General features: G+C 36.9%; 3 protein-coding genes across 3 annotated transcripts in view; 1 reads left to right on the top strand and 2 right to left on the bottom strand.

The window, feature by feature from the left end:
* The first annotated feature begins 222 nt into the window (after window positions 1-222).
* On the top strand, window positions 223-4921 carry LOC129107754 (E3 ubiquitin-protein ligase TRIM39-like). The gene is made up of 2 exons (XM_054619287.1): window positions 223-330; window positions 2610-4921. Exon 2 carries the CDS (start codon window positions 2619-2621, stop codon window positions 4254-4256), a length of 1638 nt encoding a protein of 545 aa, XP_054475262.1. The 5' UTR covers window positions 223-330; window positions 2610-2618; the 3' UTR covers window positions 4257-4921.
* A 1608-nt stretch (window positions 4922-6529) lies between these two features.
* On the bottom strand, window positions 6530-20694 carry LOC129107755 (deformed epidermal autoregulatory factor 1 homolog). Its single transcript, XM_054619288.1, is given in 14 exon segments — window positions 6530-7774; window positions 8287-8376; window positions 9303-9401; window positions 10175-10326; window positions 10329-10463; window positions 13947-14096; window positions 14222-14345; window positions 14686-14730; window positions 15321-15386; window positions 15491-15630; window positions 16870-17019; window positions 17237-17330; window positions 18668-18765; window positions 20407-20694. Coding segments are annotated over 14 exon segments (1590 nt in total). The 5' UTR covers window positions 20552-20694; the 3' UTR covers window positions 6530-7672.
* A 2867-nt stretch (window positions 20695-23561) lies between these two features.
* The window catches only part of bet1l (Bet1 golgi vesicular membrane trafficking protein-like), a 4434-nt gene continuing 77 nt past the window's right edge, over window positions 23562-27918 (bottom strand). The window contains exons 2-4 of the mRNA XM_054620433.1: window positions 25592-25677; window positions 24465-24521; window positions 23562-23900 (exon numbers count right to left, since the gene is read on the bottom strand). Coding sequence (XP_054476408.1) covers window positions 23733-23900; window positions 24465-24521; window positions 25592-25677 — 311 coding nt within the window. The 3' untranslated portion in view covers window positions 23562-23732. The remainder of the gene's footprint in view (window positions 23901-24464; window positions 24522-25591; window positions 25678-27918) is intronic.

Below are 27918 nucleotides of genomic sequence, written 5' to 3'. Positions count from 1 at the left end.
TTTTTATTTTCATACTACAAGTACATTTAGCTGATAATACTTAAACTTAAGTTAGGTTTAAATGCAGTAAGTACTTTCACAGTGTGGTATTAGTACTTTTACTTCAGTGAAGGATCTGCATACTTCCTCCACCCCTCCCTCACTGAGAGGAGGAGCAACACTGAAAGAGGAGAGCTGCAGAGTCACTTTTCCTGAAATGAAAGTTAAAGTTTGTCTGATCAACAGCAGAGCTGCAGTCGAGACAAGTCTCTCTGTTTCTCTGTAAAGAAACATTCAACTGAATCCAGCAGCTTTTTCTCAACAACACAGCAGAATCTCTGACAAACACTGGTGAGTACTCTGTTCTACAAAGACACAATACACTAACTAAATATTTGATCCAAGTTGAGTTCAAACTATATCTGAATGTTTAACATCTAGTTTTATCATATAAAGAATATAACGCCATAGAAATGTGTCATTTTAGATAAAAACAGAGGTAGAAACCAAACCACAGTGACTGAACTCTGTCTAGTTAAAGGTTAGACAGAATACAGTCACAGCTAGCATTAGCTTAAGATAATTCAAAGTCTGTTTCCTGTTTGAACTCAAAACCTCAGCTCTATTCAAACAGGACTTTGGACAGAGAAAGGGATTTTATATTGCTCTGCTCCTTCAGAGGCTGCAATAAACAAACAATAAAGTCAAATACTATATATCTATATCTATATATATATAGATATAGATATATATCTAGATATATATATATATATATCTATATATCACAGTTAACTGTAAGTAATGTGTTAAGTTTCATTTTTAATATATTTTGCATACTTTAAAGATATTTTCCCTTTCATAATATAAACAGCAGGGTAGCAGTAGTATTTTACTATTTATGCGTGATGACAGTAATGGAGGGATAACATTGTGTTTTTAGGGGTTTAGAATTTAATTCTGATGTGATTTTACTTATTTGAATATTATATCAACAAGAACCAGAGGGTTAATATTTGAAATCAAAGTGAAAGAACTGTGTAGAGAAATAAATATCTACACTGTCAAAAAACCACAAACATGGACAAGTCTGCTCTCAGCAGAGCGGCACATTTTACTTTCAAAGATCAAACTACAATATTAGACATGTATGAAGAAGTTGAACACATAATTCAGGCTGAAAGTAACAGCTTAAACTGGCAAATGCAAGAAGGACAGCAGGCAAGAAATCACTGACTGTGTGAATGTGTAAGTGAACAGATTTATATTTATCACTACTTCATCTTCAGCACGACAATCTGACTATAATCACATGTGTGTATTCTCTTCAGTTAATGTGTTGTTAAGATGTTTTATTATGGTGTGTATGATAATATATTAGCCTTAGTCTTTCAGCTGCATTCCCAGCGTTGTGAACAGGACTAGGGGGTAAAAAATAAAATATAAAAACATAATTCAAAGAGTTAAAATGGTTTATTCCCATAACTTATAATCATAAAAGTAACCGGAGCAAAGTGGAAGACAGGACTCCAGCATTTAACACCACAACAAACAGCTCAAGAAGCTGACATGATATGAATATATGATAAAAGAATATATATATACTGATTCAATAATTGCTTCCAAGACTGTTTCACACCGTCGGGGTTACAGCTGAAAGGATACGGCTAAGATATTATCACACACACCATCAAAATACATCTGCAACACATTATTTAACTGAATACACGTTATTATAATCAGACCTATCGTGTTCTAGATGAAGCAGTGATATCATGAACCTGTTAATGCTAACATTCTCACAGTCAGTGATTTATTGCAAACTGCCCTTTCTGCAGTTGATGGTTTAAACTATGTTACCTTCAGCCTGAATAATGACTTTAACTTCGTCGTATTTGTGTAATATTAGCCAACGATCCACGTACCGAGTATTGATTAGTCAATAGGTAATCCTTTTATACGAGTTGATCTCTTATCTCGAACATAGCCTGCTAAGGTTAGGTGTTCGGCACAAGTAAACATTGCGATCCAAGAAGTGAACATCCGTCATGGGACTGAAAACCCAGAATTAACCCTAAAGTTACCTCGCTAACCTCATATCCTGCTTCGTAGTACAGGCCCCAGGTAGAACACGTAGCATTAGGGCCGAGTCCTACGGGATCCGATTCTGGCCCAGTTAAAAGCTGGAGGACCTTCGCTGTGATAAGACAAACAGTGGTAATGTGGGGTTTTTTTTAACCTAGAGTCGGACTCTTCTCTATCCACAAGGTTCTGGGGTTGGAGCAGCCACTCAACCTTAGTGCTTAAGATGCTTGTGTAGATAAGTAGTTTTTCTTCAGCCGTCCCAATACGGCTGTTGAGAGTGCCTCAATGTTGAAAAAACATTGATATTTGGCGCCAGCGTATCGATACCACATCGTAAGAGGAAGTAATAAAATATATTGCAGCATCGATATTTTGTCCCACCCCTACCCCTGAACTGCAGATCTGAGCTCTCCTTTGATCACAGCAAATTCAAATTATATAACAACATAATTCAGGATGACTCTCTTTATATTCTACTAATCATAGTTTGATTTTATGAAAAAAAAAAAACCTATGTTATAACGGTTTTCCACACTTTTTGTCCTCAGAGTGTAGACATGTCTGCTGCCAGCTGTCTGCTGACTGAAGATCAGTTTCTGTGCTCCATCTGTCTGGATGTGTTCACTGATCCAGTCAGCACACCATGTGGACACAACTTCTGTAAAACCTGCATCACTCAACACTGGGACGTTAATGTCCAGTGTCAGTGTCCAAACTGTAACAAGGTTTTTAACACCAGACCTGAGCTGCAGATCAATACTTTCATCTCTGAGATGGCTGCTCAGTTCAGACAGTCAGCTCAACAGAAAGCCAGAAACAGAAGCTCAGAGCAACAAGCTGATAAACCAGCAGAAGTTCCCTGTGACGTCTGCACTGGAACCAAACTGAAGGCCATGAAGTCCTGCCTGGTGTGTCTGGTCTCCTACTGTGAGACTCACCTGGAGCCTCATCTGACAACGTCAGGCCTGAAAAGACATCAGCTGATCGACCCTGTGGAGAACCTGGAAGGCAGGATGTGTACGAAGCACGATAAACTGATGGAGCTGTTCTGTAAGACCGACCAGATGTGTGTCTGCATGTTCTGCACTGTTTTAGACCACAAGACACATGATGTTGTTCCTCTGAAAGAAGAATATGAAGAAAAGAAGGTTGAGCTGGAGAAGACTGAGGCTGAAATTCAGCAGATGATCCAGAAGAGACGACTGAAGATTCAGGAGATCAAACACTCAGTGGAGCTCGGTGAGGAAGATGCAGACAGAGAGATAGCAGATGGTGTTCAGGTCTTCACCGCTCTGAAGGAGTCTGTTGAGAGAAGCCAGGCCGAGCTCATCGACACGATCAAAGAGAAGCAGAGAAAGACAGAGAAACAGGCTGAAGGCTTCATCAAAGAGCTGGAACAGGAAATCTGTGAGCTGAAGAAGAGAAGCACTGAGGTGGAGCAGCTCTCACGCTCTGAAGACCACCTCCTACAGAGCTTCACGTCCCTTAAAGCTGCTCCACCCACCAAGGACTGGACAGGAGTCAGAGTCAGTCCACCTTCATATGAGGGGACTGTGGTGAGAGCTGTGAACCAGCTGGAGGAGACGCTCAGTAAACAGAAGAAGAAGCTGTTTGAGGCCGAGCTGAAGAGAGTCCAGCAGTCTGCAGTGGATGTGACACTTGATCCTGATACAGCTCATCCCACACTCATCCTGTCTGATGATGGAAAACAAGTTAAACATGGTGATGTATGGAAGAATCTCCCAGACAATCCAAAGAGATTTGATCCTAGTGCTATTGTTTTAGCAAAGCAGAGTTTCTCTTCAGGAAGATTTTACTACGAGGTTCAGGTTAAAAGGAAGACTAACTGGTTTTTAGGAGTGGCCAGAGAGTCGATCAACAGGAAGGGAAAAATCACAGCGACTCCTCAGAATGGTTACTGGACGATATGGTTGAGGAATGAGAATGAGTACAAAGCTTGTGCTGACCCATCGGTCCGTCTCTCTCTGAAGTCTCAGCCTGAGAAGGTGGGGGTGTTGGTGGATTATGAGGAGGGTCTGGTCTCCTTTTATGACGTTGATGCTGCAGCTCTTATCTACTCCTTTACTGGCTGCTGCTTCACTGAGAAACTCTACCCATTCTTTATTCCATGTCTTAAAGATGGTGGTAAAAACTCTGCCCCTCTGATCATCTCTCCTGTCAATCACACTGAGTAGAACAACCAGTTGATTTTCTTCATCAAAACGCCTTCATTAAATGTAACAAATCTATATTATTGGTGATGTACGAGGTAAACATCATTGATTTTTCACATTCTGATCCAATCGTTTTTTTGTGATTCTTTTGTAAATACTCGTACGTTGCTTAAATATCTGGGTGCCAAATCCAAATGTTTTATTGTCTTATTATTGCAGATATAAGTTTTTCATAATACATTTAGTTTTTTACTTAATGGTTTTAGTTTTTATCATTTCCAACTTTAGGGATCTCTGTCTGTTATGTATTTAGGGGTAAATATAAGATGAATTCATAATTCATATTGGCACAAAATTAATCAACAAAATCAGATAATACAACATTCAGCTGCTGTGGTGTTTTCCCACAATGTGAACAAATCCTCAACGGAATAAAAACTGAAAGTTTCCACTGGATTTGTCTCTTTTCTTTTTATTTAAGTAGATGCTTTTACTTACCTTTACTATTTCCATGTTCTGCTACTTAATACTCCTCCATTACATCTCAGAGGTAAATATTGTACTTTTTACTTCATTTGTCTGACAGCTTTAGTTTCTTCTCAGATGACAGTTCTTCATCCCCTTCCTGTCCAGGTAAAACCACGTATCTCCAGATGTGTTGATGTTGAATGTTTGTGATGAACTGAAGGATGAAGTGTTTCCTTTATGTGTTGAGAAAATCCTCCTACTTCTTCAGATAAATAAACTCTTTAAAAAGCCTCTTGGATCAGCTGGAAAATGCATCGTCACAAAGCTGAAAACAGGCTGTTTGTTCTTTTTAGAGATACGAGGTTCTCACAGGACAGAGACGCTACAAACATGATGATCTTATAGAACATGATGATGTTATAGAATATGATGCATTGATGTAGAATAAACTAGACAACATAAAGGATATTAAGGAGTTAAAATGAAACATAAACATTAATGCAGCAGGTGCTTGTAGTGGAGTATTCATACAGTGTGGTAGTACTTCTTTTCCTCAATTAAGGATACTTCAACCACTGTAAAAAGACATCAATCCTGCGGCCAATCATGTTCCCACTTTCATTTAACGATAATAGAATTAATCTAGTCTTAAATGCAGTGCCTCAAAATGTGTACCGGGCTAAAACAAAAGGCACTACACCTGCAGAGAAGTACTATCTACTACAGACTCATGGTGAGGGATGAAATTAAGCTGGTTAATGGTCCCCACACACACACACACACACACCTACAAGTATGTAACAGACACCATAAAGCTCATTAATAAACTACGTCAGAGCTGCTCAGCGTATTCCAGACCGGAGTCCCTCTGCAGGAGCTGGACCTCCGCTAGAGCTAAAGGTTTGATGATCCAAAGTCTGAGACAACAAACAGACGGGAAGCTTTAAAAGCTTCTCAGCAGATTTCATCAGAGTCACACACACACACACACACACACACACACACACACACACACACACACACACACACACACACACACACACACACACACACACACACACACACACACACACACACACACACACGTGATGATACCTTTCAGATCATTTTAAAACTCTTCATCCTGTAAAGATGGATGGAGCTTGTGTTGTCTTTACATGTTAAAGGAAAAGTTCACAGTTTTTTCTCGTCTGTCTTGAAACGATACTTGCATGTTCACTGAAACAGGCTGAGGAACAAAATGAGAGGATTTCATACCAAAAAAAGTATTTTAAACTCTTGATTTGTTGAATATAATGTCTACACAGCCACAGATTTAATCCTCCACCAGTTTCTACGATGACTATCAGTGTGAAACTTCCCCTTCACTGTCAGAGAGCAGCAGCAGACACCTGAGCGTCGTTGGGACGTAGAGCAGCAGAATCAAATGTCATCATGTCTGAAATGTTAAAAACTAAACTCCGTCTTCAGCCGATAAACTCAATATAAAAGCATTTAATATAAAAACAAACGTGAAACAGAAATCTGCCTGGAAGAGCGAGTTTAACCCTCGGAAACTCACTCTGGTTGGATAAAAATAAAATACCACCTTAAATCTGAATTTTATTTATAGATGCACTTATTGAATAAACTTCTGAGGAGACGAATGAAGACAGAAAGTCTCTTCTGAATCATAATGACAGACGAAAAACAAGTCTGATAGAAAACAGAGTGGATTTAATGTAACGTTTGTAATGAGAATAAATCAATGGAGAGGCTCATTAATGAGCTTAAAGATTGTTTTAAAAACATTTTATTTATTTAATTAAATTTATTTATTTGTTCAGGTTCACTGGAGGGGAAACGCGGCATAATAAGAAAAATAAATCGACTTTAATAAACCAGATACACAAGATCAAAAGTATAACGCAGCCAAACTTTCCAGCCAAATACACCCAGAATAGATTTATATTTTGCTTAGGAAATTTGGGGTTCAAAATTTAAATAAATAAAATAAAAATAAATTAATTTAAAAGATAAATTAGTCACATGAAGTGCCATAATAACTATAAAGATGAATCCGAATGTAAACTGTGCGACATGAACTTAACATGAGAATTCTCTCCTGAATTTCACTATTTTCTAATTAAATCAAAATAAATGAATCTCACTTTCTCTCCTGTAATCCTTCAAAGTCGAACATCAAATCCACTGTGTGGACGCAACATCTGATTGGCTGAAACGCACAAATCACATGACACCATTCAAATGTTCTGGTTTCTGACAGAGACCATTCATCATGAAGCACGTCACACGAATGAAAAAACTTGAATTCCAGTTTAATTTAATGGTTTAATCCTCACTGTGGACTCACAGCTGCTGAAGGTTTTTAGTTTCTGTCTTTCTCAAGCCTCTTAAATTTGAATTACAAGTAAAAGAAAAAGAAAAACTAATAAAAAACAGTTTATTTTAACTCGAAGAATAAAGAAAGCCTTTAAAATTTGACTTTTAAAAATAAAAAAATAATAAATACAACTCCAAACAGACAACAGATAACTCATCTTAAAGTATTGGCCAGGGTTCGGATAATTTAATAGTATTTTTACTATAAATCTTTTGACCTTTATTAACCAGGACGGTCTGGACAGGGTTTTAAATGACATAAGCATAAACATAAATAGGGAAAACAGACACATTTTGTGAGGAGAAGAAATAATCATAAAAAAACATAATTAAGGTTAATAAAAAAATAATGAACCAAGAAAACTTTGACAGATTAATGGCTAATAAAAATAATCATTATCTGCAAACCATCTTGTCTCTCTTTATGAACAAAGAGTTCGGCTCTCAGGAGATCACAGACCTTCGTTTCCTGTCTGATCTGGAGGAAAACTTTCACAATAAAAGTCCCGGTGAGGAGATTTTAAAGTCTTTAGAACAGGCGCCCTCCTCTTTGCACCATATAAGGACTTCCTGTCCTTCGAACACCTTCATTTCACTTTGTCCATGTCCATGGCTGTGATTGGCTCCTCCTCCTGGATAGACACGCCCCCTGATGATTGACAGCAGGTGTGCTGATGCTCCTTCCAGTCCTGCAAAGAAAATAAAAACATGCTGATCTGTAATTCACTGCACAGATGGTTTAATAACGTTTATTTTTACTTATGGAATCAAGCTATTTATCATTTATGTATTTATAATCTTTATACCTACACATAAAAAGTGGTGCTATTTTCTAAAATAGCAGTTTTACTATCTAATACTACAGTACTACTACTTAAATTAACACACACACACACTCGTACAAAACAAGAATATTTAAAGTCTCCGAACAGCTAACTGCTAAAAACTAACTAATACTAAAGCTAATGTAATTTATTTTGAAGAAACATACAAAATGCAGAAAGTATCTTCTTCCATATGAATTCATAAACAGATTGTTTTAGAATCACACTTGTGTTTACTTCTGTATATAACTTTATTAGTTTAACACGTTTTGTCCAGAACACTCTTGAAAAGGAGATTTTTTTTAACGTGGCTTTCTGAGAGAAGAAAATGAGATGAAATTAAAAGATGAAGATGATCGTTCTCCAGTGAGTCTTACCTTCCTCTGGCAGAAGGCGGAGCAGTAGTTGACCTTGTGACATCCCGTACACTCGCTCATCGCCACGCGGCCGCAGTTCACACACATCTGCTGCAGGTGAACACAATACAAACACGTGATGAGGACACAGGAGATATAAAAGTAACTAACTGTTTTTTTTAATAGTTTAGAGGAAATGTGGCTACAACTTTACATCCTGTTTCAGCTTGAATACGATCCATTTACATTTTGTGGAAATCAAACCCAGCGTCCCTCTGCTTCATCTCATTTTCAGTCATCCATCGTCTCATTAGTGTCTAAGCTACTTTATGAAAGTGCAGCGAAGTGACCTCAACCTGATTTGTTCAGGTTATATGACCTGACCGGGCGGCAACCTCCGGTTCTGAAGAGTGAAGTCAATGCTTCATGTCTTAAAGCTGCGAAAATGACTCTACTTCTCTCTTGATTTATTCCCTCAGTAAACATTGTAAACATGAGTTTATGGTCTCAATCTCTAGTTTCAAGTCTTCTTCAATACAGCATGATGTTCATTTAGTAAATGATGCTCCATTTAGAGTCAAATACACCATAAAGCAGGGGATGCTTTAGGGCGGAGCTATCCAATTCTTATATACAGTCTATGTTCTGACCAATCAGCTGTCCTGACTCTCACTCCTCAAAGTCAATGCCTAACTTTAACAACTCGTCTCTGCCTCAACCAGCTACAAAGTGCGGGTCTTACTAGAAATGCAGTGGGATTCATAATTACGCTGTTAAGAATAGATATATCGTTGCATTATGGGAAATGTAGGAATGTAGGAATGTATGGAGCTTGACCCACACATAACATGGACTAAAAGTCATGATATCTTCAGCTGGAGACTACAAGATTACATTAAGGTTTGCTATTTGTAGGACGTCTGTGTGTGTGTGTGTGTGTGTGTGTGTGTGTGTGTGTGTGTGTGTGTGTGTGTGTGTGTGTGTGTGTGTGTGTGTGTGTGTGTGTGTGTGTGTGTGTGTGTGTGTGTTTTTCATACATTGATGATGATCTCTGTGATGTCAGAGCTCCTCTTGGCCTCCAAGTCGTCCGGCTGCTGAAACGTGATCTGGTTCTGAAACGACTGAGTGAGACCACACTGAACACACACACACACATAAACACACACACACACACACACACACACACACACACACACACACACACACACACACACACACACACACACACACACACACACACACACACACACACACACACAGTCAGTAAAATCAGATATAAAACAAAGTCATCATCATTTGTTTTTATGATCATCATGCGTTATAGTTTCTGGTTAATGCTACTGATATAAAAACAAGACACTGGGTTTTTATCATTTCCCAGTTTGTTGCTCATGGATTCCTTTCCTTGACTCCTCTCCTCACGTCTTAGTCTGGTCTGGGGGAGAAGCAAGCGGAGGAGGCGAGGAAGAGACGGGAGGAGAGAGGAGTCGAAGCAACAGGCCTTTAACTAAAGAGAGCAGTTATTCTAAAGATACGTTAGTTAGTTATGACGTGTGTTTGTTGTGTTGTCGTATGTTTATGATCTCTGTCAGATGTTCATGACGACTTATATATTTACTATTAACTAAATTAACAACGTGGCATGTACTGATGTCATACATATTTAAATGATTTAATTTTATTTAACACACACACATATATTTCATATTTTGACGCCCTTTAACAAAGAGCACTAAGATTGATTTCTGGATCACAAGCCAGAAGATCGAGGAGAAAAGGAGGCACAAAATTTGAGAAATGATGAAGGTCCGATGTATCTCAGTGTGTGTGTGTGTGTGTGTGTGTGTGTGTGTGTGTGTGTGTGTGTGTGTGTGTGTGTGTGTGTGTGTGTGTGTGTGTGTGTTCTCACCTCCTTCCTGCCTCCCTGACCTTTGACCCCTGTCGTGTTTTTGGCCTGTTCGATCAGAGCCTTCAGCTGCTGGACGTTGCTCATCAGCGTGTCGGCCATCTCCTCCAGGTAGAGCCAGGTGTTCCTCTGCGCCTCGCTGAGAGCCGGCCCCACCCCCCGACCGGCCCCACCTCCAGCCCGCTCACCAGCGCCGCCGACGGAGACGTTGCCACCGCCGACGCCATCGTCATCGCCATCTTGGCCTGGACCGGCTGAGGGGTCACCGCCAGCGCCGGCAACGCCGTCAGGACTGAGAGAGAGAAGAGGAGAGTGTTAAATAGAAAGAGGACAGTAGAGAGCTGATCATCAAAATACACCAGAACTATATAATATTATTAATGTGATTATTATAATACATTTTAATTGTATTGTTGGAGGTTTTCTAGACCCAACTACAATACAACATTTCACTGTTACACACCGAAAAACTACAGCTTTCTGAAAACTTACAAACATTAAATTAAATTAAGTTATTATTCATCTAGACATGTGAAATACATATATGATAGAATAATGCAACATATTAACATAATGTAGTATTAAATGGGAAAGTATGATACAGCATGGGATATGAGATGTAGTTTCAGGTGACAGGTAATAATAATATAGTGTAATATTAAGTAAAGTACACTTGAAGACGAGATCCTGACGGGGTCAGAGGTCACGGTTGGTTTTGTGCATTAATCTGATTTCTGAAACCATGTTTTTATGATCTATCTGATCCACCTAAAGACACCGATGATACCAAACATTTGCTTGAATGGTTTGAAAACCTGGAGCAGACCCACAGTCAGACCCTCAGAGGACACCGGGTCTCCTGTGTCCTCTAGATGTTTAATGAAGAAGTGGAGTACGTAGAACTCGGAGCAGATCTAGGTCACGGTGTCTGTGCATCCTCCATACGTTCAGTCCTGACCTACATATATGATATATTCCTGTGGTGGTGGTGGTGGTGGTGGAGACACCGACAGCTCAGAGCTCCTCCAGAGAGCAGACGAGTTCTAAAAATAAACTGGACATCCATCTCAGACTCTGATCCAACATGGGCGTCCTGGGGAAACAATGTGTGTTTTCTCAAAGGTAAACCTCATCCAGTTTAAAGACAATATTAACTTTTAATGGACTTTTACGATCCTATTAATCTGCTTAAAATTGTTCTCGGCCATTTTAAACAAAGAAGCTGCCGTGTGAGTTACTGGAAAGAGTAGCATCCGAGTAAATTCCACTGGGGAATCCTCGTTGTTTTAGTCTTGGGTTGAATTTTTTTTCTAAAATCTCTCTCAACATTGTTATCTCTCAGTGGTGGAACGTAACTCAGTATATCTATTCAAACACTGTGCTTAAAGTTATTATAAGCAGCCTTCATTTTGTGTTGATTTTGTTGGACCCCACTGCAAAAGAGTCCCTGAAGAAAAACCTCTCATTATACAGTTGCAGGATCTGTGAGTCCTGGTTCTGGTTCTCCTGAGCCTTCCTTCTCAACACGCCCAGTACTTCACTACACTTCTATCTGACAGCTTTAGTCACTTTGCAGAGTTCAGATTTTTGCACGCAAAACAAATGACCGTACAGATTAAACAATAAGTCGATTAATCGATTAATAGAAAATGAATCGGCAACTACTTGCATAATCTATGAGGCATCTATGGAGGAAACTGAACATGATTTAAGAGTGCGTTAATAAATCACTGATTATTTTACTGTCTTATACTACCATTATTAGTTCTTCTGAAAGGAACCAAACAAACATTATGTTGTTAAGAGTTTTTTAAGAGACTTTACTGCCCCCTACTGTCCTGTGTTGAAGATGAATATTAATAAAGGAGGAACAGAACAAACAGCTTCATCATTTGTTTGTTTTAAAATCAGTTTTTTTAAATCAGTTTTAGACCTTTTTGTGGTTTTATGAAGTAATGCACGTCTCCTTATCTGAAACCACACACACACACACACACACACACACACACACACACACACACACACACACACACACACACACACACACACACACACACACACACACACAGAGGCCTATGGTGCGTCATTAACCTTGGGGTGAAGGACAGAGATCACTGCTGTGTGTCCGTGTTTGTTGCTCAGCAGTCAGATAAAAAACATCAGCAGCCTTCCAGCCAATCAGAACAGTCCGTGTGATGGTCTAAAGGTCCAGTCGGTAACTTTATAACACTTTATATATTCATAACAGTTTGAAAACATAATAACAGAAATGGTTCAGAGTGAGGAGGAGATCTGATCGGTCCGTTAACGAGGAGGTTGGGATCCCACAGAGAGATCAGTCCCACCAGCCGACCTCTCCTGAGAGCTCATTACAGGAAAACACGACAGCCAATCAGAGAGCAGCTGCCGTGCTTCTCCGACACCTGATAGGATGATGGATGGGCTGCGGGTTAGCGGCGCTGCAGGGGATTGTGGGTCAGATATATTAAGGAGGAGGACGAATTAAACATCCTGGATGGAGTCGTGGGTTGTTTTTTCTTTTTTAGCATCCAGCAGATGTTGAGATATTTCAGAGGATAAGTGAAAACGAGGAACCTGCTGGTGGAGCTTCATTAAAGGTCAAACACATGAGGAAGGATCCTTAAACGGCTTAAACGATGTTCAACGATGCTACGTCATCGAATCCCGCACAAGGACTATCACAATGTCGACGATGATTCAATTTCTACAAGGAAAACGAGTCCTTCGTTCAGAGGACTTCAAGGATGCGTGTGTGCATCCTGCGCACTTCAAAAACACCCATAATCCTTTGCACAACGATGCATTTCATGTCCCCTGATTTGGAAACAAGATAAATACAAAACTCTGTTGATTCCTTTTGAAGTAATCAACAAGATATTTAGTCACATTTATGAGATGTCTTGTCAAAATGTAGATATTTATGTCAGAACTAAGAGACTTAATTATGAAATTTCTAGTCTTGTTGATGAGATTTGTTGTCATAATTATCACATTTCTTGTTATAATTATGTGATATATTGTCATAAGTATGATATTTTTTTCTGTGATAATTATGAAATATAGAAGTCCTAATACTGAGATGAGTCTCGATGTTATCTTTTTCATTTTTTATCTTAAAAATGTGATTTTCTTCTCAACATTATGAGCTTTTTTGTCATAATTATGATTTTATGTCATAATCATTAGATGTTTTGTCATAATTATGAGATTTCTTGTCATGATGATGCCATTTTTGTCATAATTAGCACATTTCTTGTCATAATTTTGAGATATCTTGTCATAAGTATAAAAAACACATTATGTGATAATTATGAAATATAGAAGTCCTAATATTCAGAGGAATCTCCGATGATGTCTTTCTCATTTTTATCATAACAATGTGATTTTTCTTTTTAATTATGAGCTTTTTCGTCATAATTATGATCTTTATGTCATAATCATTAGATTTTTTTGTCTTAACTATGAGATTTCTAGTCATGTTGATGAGATTTGTTGTCATAATTATCACATTTCTTACGTTATTTATTACATTTCTTGTCATAATTGTGAGATATCTTGTTATAAGTATGATATTTTTCTCTTATAATTATGTTTTTTTGTCATAATTATGAAATATATAAGTCATAATACTAAGATAAGGTCTCTGATGTCGTCTTTCTTTGGGTGAACACAATGCTGTTCCATAAAAAATATTTGTCTAAACCCTCAGACACAGCTGAATACACAAATATATTGATGACATCAGTGGCGGTACCTGCTGTGCTGGCGAACACCTCGCTCTGGGACGAGCCCTCTGAGATGATGGCAGCAGCAGCGGCCGCGGCGGCGGTGGCGTCGCCTGATGGCGTGCGGTCAAAGGTCAAGGTGCCCGAGGTGGTGAACTGTCCTGACGGGGACACGGTGACTGTTGGTGGAGGACGGACGTGTTAAGACATGAATCTATGAAATAATCTGATTTACACAGACATAAACCTGCTGATCTTTTTCTCTCCACCAATCACACGTCGGACTGAGGTCACCTGAACGTACATGTGGTACCCGGGGTCAGCGTAATGTTTTTGGTTGAAGGATGCTCCTTTTTTGGGGAGGTGACCAGAGGCTCGTTGTCCTTCTTCCGTCTCTTGTACGGGACGAAGAGGCGGACCGGACCAGTCTGATGGAGACGTACAGGAGAGGAGACATCAGATGAAACGGAGAAGATGCTTTAAATCGGCAACAAAGAATTGATGTTTTTTTCCCCAATACTTTAAATATAAATCTATTTTTCCTCATTAAATAAAGGAAGCCAAAGTTGTCAACTGTTAAATGTCATCCAAACAAAAACTTTGTCCAAAACTGGTGAAATAATTATGTAAATCAGAATTTGATTGGTGATAAGGAACTCATTACTTTTCATTCTATAAAACATCAGAAAACAGTTAAATGTCCATCCCAGGTGGATATACTGAGGTCACAGCTACATAATAAAAATATATATGTATATACATATTTACCATACTGATGTTTTCTGCTTCCAGAGTCTCTCCATCCTTTGAACACTGAAGAGAAACAAGCAGACAAACACAAACTGAATCTTGTTGTCTGACTGAATTGATCTGGTTTATTATTTTCTTTATGATGAATCATTAAATGTAGTTATGCCTTCAATTTATTAATTAACCCCTTCAGCTTATAAAGGGTCAAAAAATGACAGCAAACATCCATCATTTGTTTCCAAAGTGAATCATCAACCTGTTTGTTCACTTCAGCAACAAAATAGGCCGACGTCGTTCCCCAACACGTTTTGAAAGAGACGTCTGAGCTGAGGGGTATTTACATGGTTTCAACCTGCCACAAACCACTAGAGGCCACTAAAACGTACACACTGTCCCTTTAAGGAAAAGTCCTGCATTCAAATCTTTACTCAAGTTTAACTACAAAATGATCAGAAGTATTAGCTTCCAAATATACTTATGGAAACAAAAGTACTCATTATGCAGAGTGATATATATTAAATGAGTGTTTCATAATTACATTAGAATAACTTGAGTACAGTCCTCAAGTAAATGTGCATAAATGGTCCTGGTCCTGGCCCCTGTCCATGGACCAGGACCAGGACCAGGACCAGGACCAGGACCTGCTAACTCACCCCTGTCAGGTCATCACAGCAGGCTGCACAGGTGCAGGAAGCAGCGTGGGGGTTCAGGATACGCTCCTACACACACACACACACACACACACACACACAAGAATGAGGTGAGCGTATCTGTGTACTCCTGCAGTACAGTGTGGTAATACTGAAGTGTAACGCAGTAGTACCTGTATGAGGCAGAGCAGAGGTCTGCCAGCGTATCTGATGCTCCTCTTCCAGTCTTTGCTGCTCGCTCGTCCCGCCAGACCCTCGAACTCAGTGGGCGTGAACCACTGCTGGTTGTGTCTGATGCAGCGACCTTTGCCCCCTGAACGCAGACGCAACACCGTCAGTGTGATGTCACAACTTAAATTAGGAGACTATAGGGGTGCATTTGGAGAAAGATGACATTCCATGTGACATTCCATGTAAACAGTGGTCACCAGGTTAGGTAATGGTACTCAGTGTTGTCTGTATTAATACAATAGAATATAGTGGAAGAGTCAATGTAACATATATTTACATAATACAGAATAATTTGATATACTATTATATAGACTGGGATATGAGACAGAGTATAATTTCTAGTTATATAGTTGTATAGTATACCGGAATATATAGTATAGTACAACAATATACCATAGCCTAAAGCCTATATATAGCATACCATAGTGTAAGATGTAATATAAGTGCATTTTAGTAAAAAAACATCCAATCAGAGAGCACTGAATTCTGTTAGAAATGGTTGTTGCAGCAGCATGCAACAGAATGCAAATAAAAAGATAAAGTAAGAAATAAATAAGAGGAATAAAATAAGAATAAAATAAGAATTCATCCCAATGTAGTCATGTTATTTAGTTTACAGCTCAACAAACAGATTTAAGTGTGCAGTAAAGGATCTGATTACTTTTTTTCAAAGCTGTATTTGTTTTCTTCTCTTTCACTTTAAGAACAAAGATTCTACTTTTTCTGCAACTTTAAATGACAAACATACTGTTATAAATCCAATAAATCCACCGTGCAATATAAATAATCTGTGGAATATTAACAATAATTTTGTCTGTTTATATAATATTTTAATTATATAAGTTATTCTAAGTTTTTTTTACTTATTTATTAAACTTGTTTTGATCTTGTTTTTTACATATGTTTCTTATTTGTTTCTTTATATTATCCAATCTGCTGCTGTAATCCTGCAAATTTCCCCACTGAGGGACTAATAAAGGATTATCTTATTTTATCTTATCACTATGACACATTTACATTATTTTAGGGGTTTATTTCTATGATTTATTAGAATACTCTAGTAGCCTGAAGCAATTATGTAAATATTATTTTAACCAGTGAATTAAAAGCACATGATGACTGCATTGGACTGACGTTGTATTTTGATAAAACATGTGAGCTCCACATTTAAAAAAAAAAGAAGAAAGAAGAGTAAAGTTAAGATTAACTGGTTCAGCCTTAAGTTACAGGGCCGAAACCCAACAGGGCCAGTTTGGATGGCTGAGTTTCCATGGTAACCCCAGTTATGATGTAACTTGTGACCATGTGAACGTCTGATCACCTGATCCCAGTCGGGTCTTGTAGAGGACCCCGCTGCTGTTCCTGCAGCGGACCGGCAGCTCGCTGTTGTAGACCGACGGGTCCCAGTTGTACTTGGAGCAGGAGTCCTTGTCCTGGGGCGGAGTCAGCGGGGTGGGCGGGGTCTGTCGGCCTGAGGTGGACGAAACAAACACACACACGTGAATCAGTCTGAGAGAGTGATGGATGGGCTTTTTCTTTTCAGAGACAGCTGGACCTTGTCAGTACTGCAACACACACACACACACACACACACACACACACACACACACACACACACACACACACACACACACACACACACACACACACACACACACACACACACACACACACACACACACACGTACCTGATGCAAGTGATGCAGCGTCGGTGTGAACCACGATCAAGGTGGCCTTCTGGGTGCTGAGACCGTCACCCAGCTGGAGGGTTGTCCTCCCGCTCTGTGACACACGCACACGCACACACACACACACACACACACACACACACACACACACAGTATATACACTTAGATTAAAAAGGTACTGAATAATGTTTCTCCAGCAGATGGCAGTGTGCAGAAACTTCCGCATCAAATGTTCTCTTTTACTTTTTTCATTTCGACAAACTTTTACTGTACTTATTATTTCCATTTCATAACACTTCATACGTCTAATCGACAACATTTCAGATGGGAATATTTTACTTTTTACTTTTATTTGACACTATTAGGGTGGTTACTTTTAAAATATACAAAACAAAAGCGATATTTAAATATGAAACAATATTATATTACTTATCTACCCAGAAGTAAACAAAAAGATCTAAGGCTGGCTCCACATTGATGACCAACAGCAATAAAATGCTGTTACATGCATTTGTTGCTTATAAAAACAAATATTTAGCATTTTAACATACTTTTACTTTAGATACTTTAAGTACATTTTGAATTCAGAGTTTTTCCACAATGGTATTTCTACTTTTTACATTTTTCTACTTTACATTTAGTACCTCTTCCACGACTGAACATTCATTCATCATTCATCAGAAAGTGGTTAATACTCAGATGGACAGAAATCTAACATTCTGTTGAGTTCTGGTCCAGTTCAGGCTCTGGTTTCTCTCACTCACTCTCTAAACAAATATTTAACATTTTAACATACTTTTACTTTTGATACTTTAAGTACATTTTGAATTTAGGATTTTTACACAATGGTTAGACAATGGTATTTCTACTGTTTACTGTTTAAAGTAAAATTCTGTGAGTTTTTCTTCCATAACTGAACATGAATTTATCATTTATCAGAACGTTTTCAATACTCAGATGGACAGAAATCTAACATTCTGGTGAGTTCTGGTCTAGTTCAGGCTCTGGTTTCTCTCACTCACTCTCTTTTTTCCCCCCAATTATTTTGAATGTGTTTTCAGGTATTTATTTCATACAGCTTCTCACTTGTAGCGCCTCCAAACACGGATGCTTCTAGAAAACAGAGGCCCAGTTTCAGTTTGAACTGACAGTAGTTTTCAGAGTGAAAGTGCAAATAGGAGAACAAACCCTGGTAGAAAGCAGAGCTGTGTGACTCTCCTGTTCACTTCCTGTTTCATAACAGCTATGTGTTCCTGTTGTCTGCAGGTCTGAGCGCTCTGCTGGTCATTTCAGAGCACTGATGATCAGTAAAAATGAGAAATATCCGTATAATAAGGTCTGGAATGAAACCAGTGAAGCTGCCCTTCCACCTAATCATTGCTGTTACTGTATAAGAGCGACACTGAGCATGTGCAGTGAGTGTTCATATACCAGCACGTGTTCAGGGAGACTTCCTGACGTGGCCACCGTCGTGGTATAGACGTTGTCCTCTCCAGCTTGAACGTCCGCCACCGTCACAGCCGTCACCTCTGTTCAACAACAACAAGAATACAAATACGTCATTAAAACACACATCTCCAGATCAGTACTTCTTCTGCATTACAGCTACTACAGTACTCTTGTAATGTTAGAATACAGGTATAATATCACAGGAAAACTTTAGTGCTGTGATGGCAGCAGTAGAGCTACACAGGCAATATTGGAAGGGACAAATATCACAAGGAACTTTTCTAAATACAGTACCAGTCAGAAGTTTGGACACACCTTCTCATTCAACTACTTTGAAGAATCTAAAATATAAAACATATTCTGGTTTGTTGAGCATTTGTTTGTTTACCACATCATTTCCATATGTGTTCCTTCATAGTTTGGATGTCTTCAATATTAATCTACAATGTAGAAAAAGAAATAAAAATAAAAATAAAGAAAAACCATTGAATGAGAAGGTGTGTCCAAACTTTTGACTGGTACTGTATGCCATTTAAGGTACAATACAAACAGTGCAGGAGGTAAAAGGAACAGACATCACTCTGATGTACAATTTAAAATACATTTAGAGAGATATGCATGTTGCATTATCATCATCATCATTATGATTTGGCAACCAGGTGACAGTCTGTAAAGCTGACAAAGTATTGATTTTACTAAGGTTGTGTAGTTGCAAAATGTTGCCGAATTTGGCAATGCATTCAAATAATTAAAATGAGTGCATGTGCAGTAATATATTTGAGAGTTAAATGCAATTGCAAAGCTATAAATCTTTAAATTGCACAATAATTGAATGGAGTTTGGTAGATAATGCAGTTCATGTTTAACAAACTTTTCTACATAAGGTGCAATACAAACAGTGCAGGAGGTAAAAGGAGGTAAAAGAGGTAAAAGGTACAAACATCACTCTAATGTACAATTTAAAATACATTTAGAGAGATATGCATGTTGCATTATCATCATTATAAGCAGGTGACAGTCTGTAAAGCTGACAAAGTATTGATTTTACTAAGGTTGTGTAGTTGCATTATGTTTCCAATCATTGCCGAATTTGGCAATAATTGCAAACCAATAAATGAGTGCATGTGCAGTAATATATTTGAGAGTTAAATGCAATTCCAAAGCTATAAATCTTTAAATTGCACAATAATTGAATGGAGTTTGGTAGATAATGCAGTTCATGTTTAACAAACTTTTCTACATATGCCATTTAAGGTACAATACAAACAGTGCAGGAGGTAAAAGGAGGTAAAAGGTACAAACATCACTCTAATGTACAATTTAAAATACATTTAGAGAGATATGCATGTTGCATTATCATCATTATAAGCAGGTGACAGTCTGTAAAGCTGACAAAGTATTGATTTTACTAAGGTTGTGTAGTTGCATTATGTTTCAAATCATTGCCGAATTTGGCAATGCATTTAAACCAATAAATGAGTGCATGTGCAGTAATATATTTATGAGTTAAATGCTATTCCAAAGCTATAAATCTTTAAATTGCACAATAATTGAATGGAGTTTGGTAGATAATGCAGTTGATTTCTAACAATGTTTGTTTCTCTAATTGAATAGATGTGCAGAGTGAATCAATAATCACTTATTGATGACAGCAGACAGTGTGAGGAGCAGGAGGAGGAGGAGGAGGAGGAGGAGGAGCAGGAGGAGGCCTGCATGCTTGCCTGCATAGGCCGCCTCGGCCTCGGGTGAGTTCGGGTCGCACTCGGGTCCCAGCTCGAGGTTTCCCTCAGACTCGGTCTCTGAACACGAGTCGATGGGCGGTTCATCCTGTACGAGCGCCTTCGAGGCCGAGTCCGCCTCGTCCATCAGAACCGACGAGAGCCGAGCGAGACCGAGCCAGACCGAGCCAGACCGAGCGAGAGCGGGCCGAGAGCAGCCGAGTCCGGAACGAAGAAACGCGAACTCGGAGAGAAACGACGGAAAGCGAGGAAGGACCAGGCGGGGAGAGTCCGGGGAGAGGCTGCGGAAAGAGACGATCCGGAGATTACCGAGAGGATCCGGAGATTACCGAGAGGACACGAGTGGAGCCGAAGCGACACACAGCGGCCAATAATATAATATAATGTTATTATAATAATACTAATAATAATATAATATTATTATAATAATAATAATAATAATAATACTATAATAATAATAATAATAATATAATATTATTATAATAATAATATAATATTATTATAATAACGTAATAATAATTATAATAATATTATAATAATAATAATATAATAATTATTATAATAATAATATAATAATAATATTATAATAATAATATATATAATAATAATATTATTAATAATATAATATAATAATAATATATTATATATATAATAATAATATTATAATATCATATTATAATATCATATTATAATAATATATTATAATAATAACTTAATAATAATATAATATTATTATTATAATAATATTATATTAATATAATAATATATTATGATAATATGATATTATCATAATATATTATTATTATAATTATATGTTATAATAATAATAATATTGTATTATTATATATATACTATATTATAATAATAATATAATAATATTAATAATAATAATATATTATAATAATTACCTTATATTATAATAATAATATAATATTACAATAATAATAACAGTATTATATTATAATAATAATATAATATTATTATAATATAATAATAATTATGTTTACTATTTAATATGTTTTCACGTGACACACAACAACAACAACAACAACAACAACAACAACAACAACAACAACAACATGTCTCCGGCGAGACCGAGCTCTGCGTCCGAGAGCAGCCGAGTCCGGAACGAAGCGCGAACTCGGAAAGAATCGACGGAAAGCGAGGAAGGACCAGGCGGGGAGAGTCCGGGGAGAGGCTGCGGAAAGACACGATCCGGAGATTACCGAGAGGATCCGGAGATTACCGAGAGGACACGAGTGGAGCCGAAGCGACTCACAGCGGCCAATACACACACATGCAGGGAGGAACATGGAAGAATATAATTATAAAGGAATTTATCACATTTAACGACAACAAATTCAAATGTTTCTTTTAATTTATTTTCTGTTGATTTTTTAAATGTTTTTTTATTGTTTCACGTGCTGATGATAATGATGATAATAATATAATATTATAATAATACTAATAATATAATATTATATATCATAATATAATATTATTATAATATATTATAATAATAACGTAATAATAAAATAATGTTATTATAATATTATATATAATAATATATTATTATAATAATATATTATTATAATAATAATAATAATGTTATTATAATAATAATATAATATTATAATATATAATATTATAATAATATTATAACAATAATGATATAATAATAATATATATATTATTATAATAATAACGTAATAATAATATTATATTATATATATTATATATAATATTATATTATATATAATATTATTATAATATATATAATAATAATATATTATAATAATATATAATAATATAATTATTATTATTATAATTATATATAATAATATATTATAATAATATAATAATAATATATATTATAATAATTACCTTATATTATAATAATAATATATTACAATAATAATAATAATATAATATTATAATAATAATATTATTATTATAATATAATATAATTCTTTTTATTAATGACAGTGATACATTGTTGTTAATATACCTTTTAATTCCCAGAACCTGAATAACTTCGTGTAAAAAGGAGCAATTATCCCCAACAAATTCTACAATTGAAGCCATTTATGACGTTTTTTAATCAGTAAACATCTGGAATGTAAAAATATAGAGAAAGGAACATTTTTTTAACCCCCCTAAATCATTATTTATATATATATATTTATAATAGAACATATAGATAACAGAACAGGTCCCAACATTTCATATTACTAGAAGGAAACAGGCTTTTCTGCAAACACAACTTCCCACTTTAATGTTTAACGTTGTTTCTTTTTTAAAACATAGAATCAGTTTGTTTCAGCTTGTGGTGTCAGTGTTTGAATTAGGCCTCGTCTCCTGGCAACCAACTGCAGGATCAATAAAAATGTCATGATATGCTAACGAGAGCTATCTGCTAACACAAACATTTGTTAACATATTAAAGTGTCAAAACGAAGTCATGAAAATCAAACAGTTGATTGACAGTCCTTCCACGCATGGCAACGTCACCTGATGCACTAGAGACTGACCAATAGCAGATGGCGACGTCACTTCCTGCTCTCACCAGCGGCTGCTTCTCAATTCCACACTACGTACAATTATATTATTATGTCCGTTTTGCTGTTTGAATATAAATCGTCTTTTCTGTTTTTATACTGACAGGAAGTAATTACATTTGCACATGGAGAAGCACTGTGTTTTTCCAGAGATTTTTACTTTTTCCCCTTGACCTTTCTGTAAATGTCTCACCACCAAAGTCACAATTTAATTTGACTGTTTGCAGCCGTGAGTCGTTCCTTCATTTTCTTTGTGCATAGAGTTTTTCAGTCTGTAATACATCTCTCAGAATAAATTTCTCACTTTTTCAGTATGACTAGCATCAACTTGAAAAATGTATTTAAATGATTGTGTAGTCTGGAACTGAGACACAGCTACTCAGCTGTGGTTGGTTCTTCTCCCACCTGAGATGTGTTCAGGCTCCACCTTCTCATTGCCCGTATAAGGACATCCTGGGTGCAGCCGATGGGACGAAAAGTGGTGCAGGTATGTTTTTTTTTTTCTTTTTTAAAGACTCAAACATCTTTGGTATGACAACGCCCAGCATTGTTCCCCCCCCCCCCCCCCCCCGACACCCACCTGCTGGTCATTTCAACGATTCAACAAAATGTTTTCTCTCTACTTCCTGTTGCAGAATAAAACGTCTTTTTTTCCCGTGCAGTAGAACCACAGAGATGAGATATGACGTCAGAGTATTTGGCTCTCAGCTCCACATCGGGCTCCTAGCTGATTGTTTTTGTTTCGTCCTGTCAGCGTTGAATCCTGGAGACCATGTAGTAGAGCAGGAAGAAGACCAGGACTAGGCCCATGGAGACGTAGCAGAGGATGCGGCGGTTGTCTCTGCCGGATCGCACCATGGTGGAGAAACGCTTCACGCTGCCGCTCAGCAGGCCCGTCGCACTCAGGAAGTTTGAGTCCTGAAAGGAAAATGGAGAAGAAGAAGAAGGAAGATTGTGACGGATCTTTTATAAACCTTAACTGTAGAGAAAAGCCGGCCTATATTTGAGACAACCTGTTGTAATTATTATTATTATTATTATTATTATTACACCCCATTTTAGCTCAGCATACCTAATTTGTATATTTACAAATCCACAGGACTCGTGTGGCCGTGTCTGAACGTCAGATGCACTTCTATATGATCAAATGTAACAATCCACACACACTCCCTTTAAAAAGACCCTTAATAAAGGCCTTCCCTTGCTTTTAACACACTTTTACTCTCCATGCATTTTTGGTCTAGGATAGCCCAAAAGTCCCACCGTGCATGTTGGAGCTTTATGAAGATACAACAATGATCATTTTGTTGCCATTCAACAACTACATCTACCAGGAGGGTTTATAAAAGAGTACTGGTGGCTCAGAAGCATGGGATATGTTGTTGAACGCCAAAAAACCCCACTATCCAGGAACATGACATGTTAATTAAAGCAATATTATGTAAGCCATAAAATATTGATTTACAGACCAGATGGACTCACCATGCCGTCCAGATAGTCGTTCTGACCGTCAGCCTCTCTGTCGATGTCGTACGCCAGCTGTCGGATTCAGAGACAAGACAGATTATGGGTAAAAAAAACAAAAAAAAACGTATGATCATCAATTTTGTTGATTTGTTATTATTTGTTTTTGTGTCATCATGCTGTATTGAAGAAGACTTGAAACTAGAGATTGAGACCATAAACTCATGTTTACAATGTTTACTGAGGGAATAAATCAAGAGAGAAGTAGAGTCATTTTCTCATAGACTTCTATACAACCAGAGGAGTCGCCCCCTGATGGACACTAGAGAGAATGCAAGTTTATGACACTAGCACATTGTTTCCTGTGTGAATGGGGCATAAATGTTCCACCGGCAAACTGCATGCTGGGTACAGGTCACTCTCCATCGATGTTCATGTGAGTTTCTGCACCCAAATGGCGCCTACAGTCTAGTATTGCTAGGGGGTGCAAGTAAACCACGGCAGGTGTATTGCTTGTTACCTAAGGAAATGAATGTGTTAAGAGTGTAGATGTTTGGAAGAGCGTGTTTTTTTTATTGTGAAACTAGTAGGTGAAGTATGGAGGACGAAAAATGACATATAGTATAAATAAATAAATAAATAAATGCATAAATAATTGTATAAATAAATACAGTGATAAATAAATACTTAAATAAATAAGTAAAAGTATAAATAAATAAGTAAATGCTAAAATAAATATGGAAATGAATACATTAATCTATAGATAAATAAATAAATGTTAATAATCAAACAGGACATAAATAAATACATATCCTACATTTATTTCTACATTTCTTTTCACTTACATTTATTCATTTATTTATTTCTGTGTCTAAAGCGGGATTGGTTACAGGAGTGTAATTGATTCGGGTCTACTACTTCTGCCTGGCTAACGTTATTCAGCATTTATTTATTCATTTATTTATTCATTTCTGTATTTATACATTTATTTATGCATTTATTCCTTGATTTACTTTTATATTTATATGAGCATTTACTATTCCTGTATTTATTTAATCAATTATTTATGCATTTATTTATTTATTTATACTTATGTCATTTTTCGTCCTCCATAATGAAGAGAGTAATGGTTGGTTGTGACTCACAGATTTCAGTCTGGAGACTTTGGTGGCCAGGTTCTCAGCCAGGCGTTTGTTTTCAGAGTCCAGCATGTCGTCCACAGAGTCGTGACCTGGAATCGCACAAACACATTATATCAGAAATGTAACAGTGGTTGTGGTAGACATTATATTTCTGTTACATTCATACTATTCATTTACAAATATGGAAGTGATAAAAAAAAAAAACACTTTATAGGTCTTTTCACACTTTGAGAATCGCCCTAGGCTATGCGTTGAGTAATCTGTTACCTAATATAGGGAAAACTGTGCAATTAATTCCAACTAATTGGAAGCAAACGGCTAAAAATGTGATAATACGATACAATATGCATTAATGTTTTGTCACTGCAATAGACTAGTAAACATACAAAAAAAGTGCTGTTGGTGGATATAGAATTTGTCTTCCTGTGTGATAAATTATAGGTGCACATATTTTTTTTATTTTCATATACATATATATGTACATATATATGTATATATATATACACATATATATATACATGTATATATATATACATGTATATATATCACATATATGTACGTATATATATATATATATATATACGTATATATATATATATATATATATATATATACATATCATACGTATATATATATATATATACGTATATATATGTATATATATACACGTATATATATATATATATGTATATATACGTATATATACATATATATATATATATATATATATATATATATATATATATATATATATATATATATATACATACATATATATATATACATACATATACATATATATATGTACATATATATATACATATATATATATGTACATATATATATATATATATATATACATATATATGTATATATATATATACATATATACACGTATATATATATACATATATATGTATATATATATATATATATATATATACATATATATGTATATATATATATATATATATATATACATATATATATATATATATATATATGTATATATACACATATATATGTATATATACACATATATGTATATATATATATATATATATATATGTGTATGTATGTGTATGTATACATGTATATGTATACATTGGTGACGTGTGCTTGTTGTGGGCGTGGCCTGTGTTGGCGGTGAGACGGGGTTTCCCGCTGCGTGTCGTCAGCAGGGGTTCAGTCTCCGTCAGTGTTTCTCTACGAGCGTCTCTGCAGGTGAAGGTGAGAGAACCGCTCATGAAGCTCCGGTGCTGCGGGTCAGGACGCTGTGGAGGTCACCGCCGACCAACAGCGCCACCTAGCGGCAAGGCCGCAGCGCCACCAGGGGGCGACCGTTAGTGACCGTTAGCGACCGTTGGCTCATTAACGAGCTCGGTGTTAACGCGACAACCATGGAATGTGTTTTTGTTGAAACGTCTCTGAATCAACGTTCATTACGTTTCAGTGGAAACTGTTAGAGAGACGCGTTCCTCAAAGCGAACTATCGGTAGCGGCAGTTACGTTAACCACGTCAGCTGACGTCATTAGGGCAGTTAACGTTCAAAACAGCAATTAAGTTAACGTCATGACGTCATTACGCAATTAAGTTAACGTCAGCTAAGGTCATGACGTCATTAGGGCAGTTAATTGAAGGAAGTTTTTTTGGGTTTTTTTTTCTCAATAACTTTATTGATATTTTTTTCAATAACTTTATTGAGACATTTGTTCATACATATAAAAAAAAAACACAGACACATACCAACAGCAAACAAAAATGTAATTCATATTACGCCAGGGAATAAGTTAACGAACGTCAGCTGACGTCATTACGCCGGTTAACGTTCAAAACACGGCAATTAAGTTAGCGAACGTCCGTCATTACGGCAGTTAACGCTCAAAACATGGCAGTTAAGTTAGCGAACGTCAGCTAACGTCATGACGTCATTACGCTGGTTCACGCTCAAATCACGGCAATTAAATTAGTGAACGTCAGCTAACGTCATTACGCCGGTTCACGTTCAAAACACGGCAGTTAAGTTAAAGAACATCAGCTGACGTCATTACGCCGGTTCACGCTCAAAACAAACAGTTAAGGTAACGAACGTCAGGTGACGTCATTACGGCAGTAAACGCTCAAAACACGGCAGTTAAGTTAACGAACGTCAGCTGACGTCATGACGTGGTGGAACAGACTGCTGCTTTGAGTTAAAGCAGGAAGCGACTACAGGAACACAGAACACGCTCAGTGACGTCACAGTGGTCCTGACTCCTCACAACACCACGTGGTGTCCACATCCGGGTTCTCCCGTCGCTCTGTGCTCACTGAGGACAGAACCTGAACA

The sequence above is a fragment of the Anoplopoma fimbria genome, chromosome 19 (genome assembly GCF_027596085.1).
Source record: "Anoplopoma fimbria isolate UVic2021 breed Golden Eagle Sablefish chromosome 19, Afim_UVic_2022, whole genome shotgun sequence".
NCBI lineage: Eukaryota > Metazoa > Chordata > Actinopteri > Perciformes > Anoplopomatidae > Anoplopoma > Anoplopoma fimbria.
This window is presented reverse-complemented; position numbering and strand designations above follow the sequence as displayed.

Bases quoted from the DNA above. Each gene is read 5' to 3' on its own strand.
- LOC129107754 (XM_054619287.1), top strand. From the start codon at position 2,619: ATGTCTGCTGCCAGCTGTCTGCTGACTGAAGATCAGTTTCTGTGCTCC.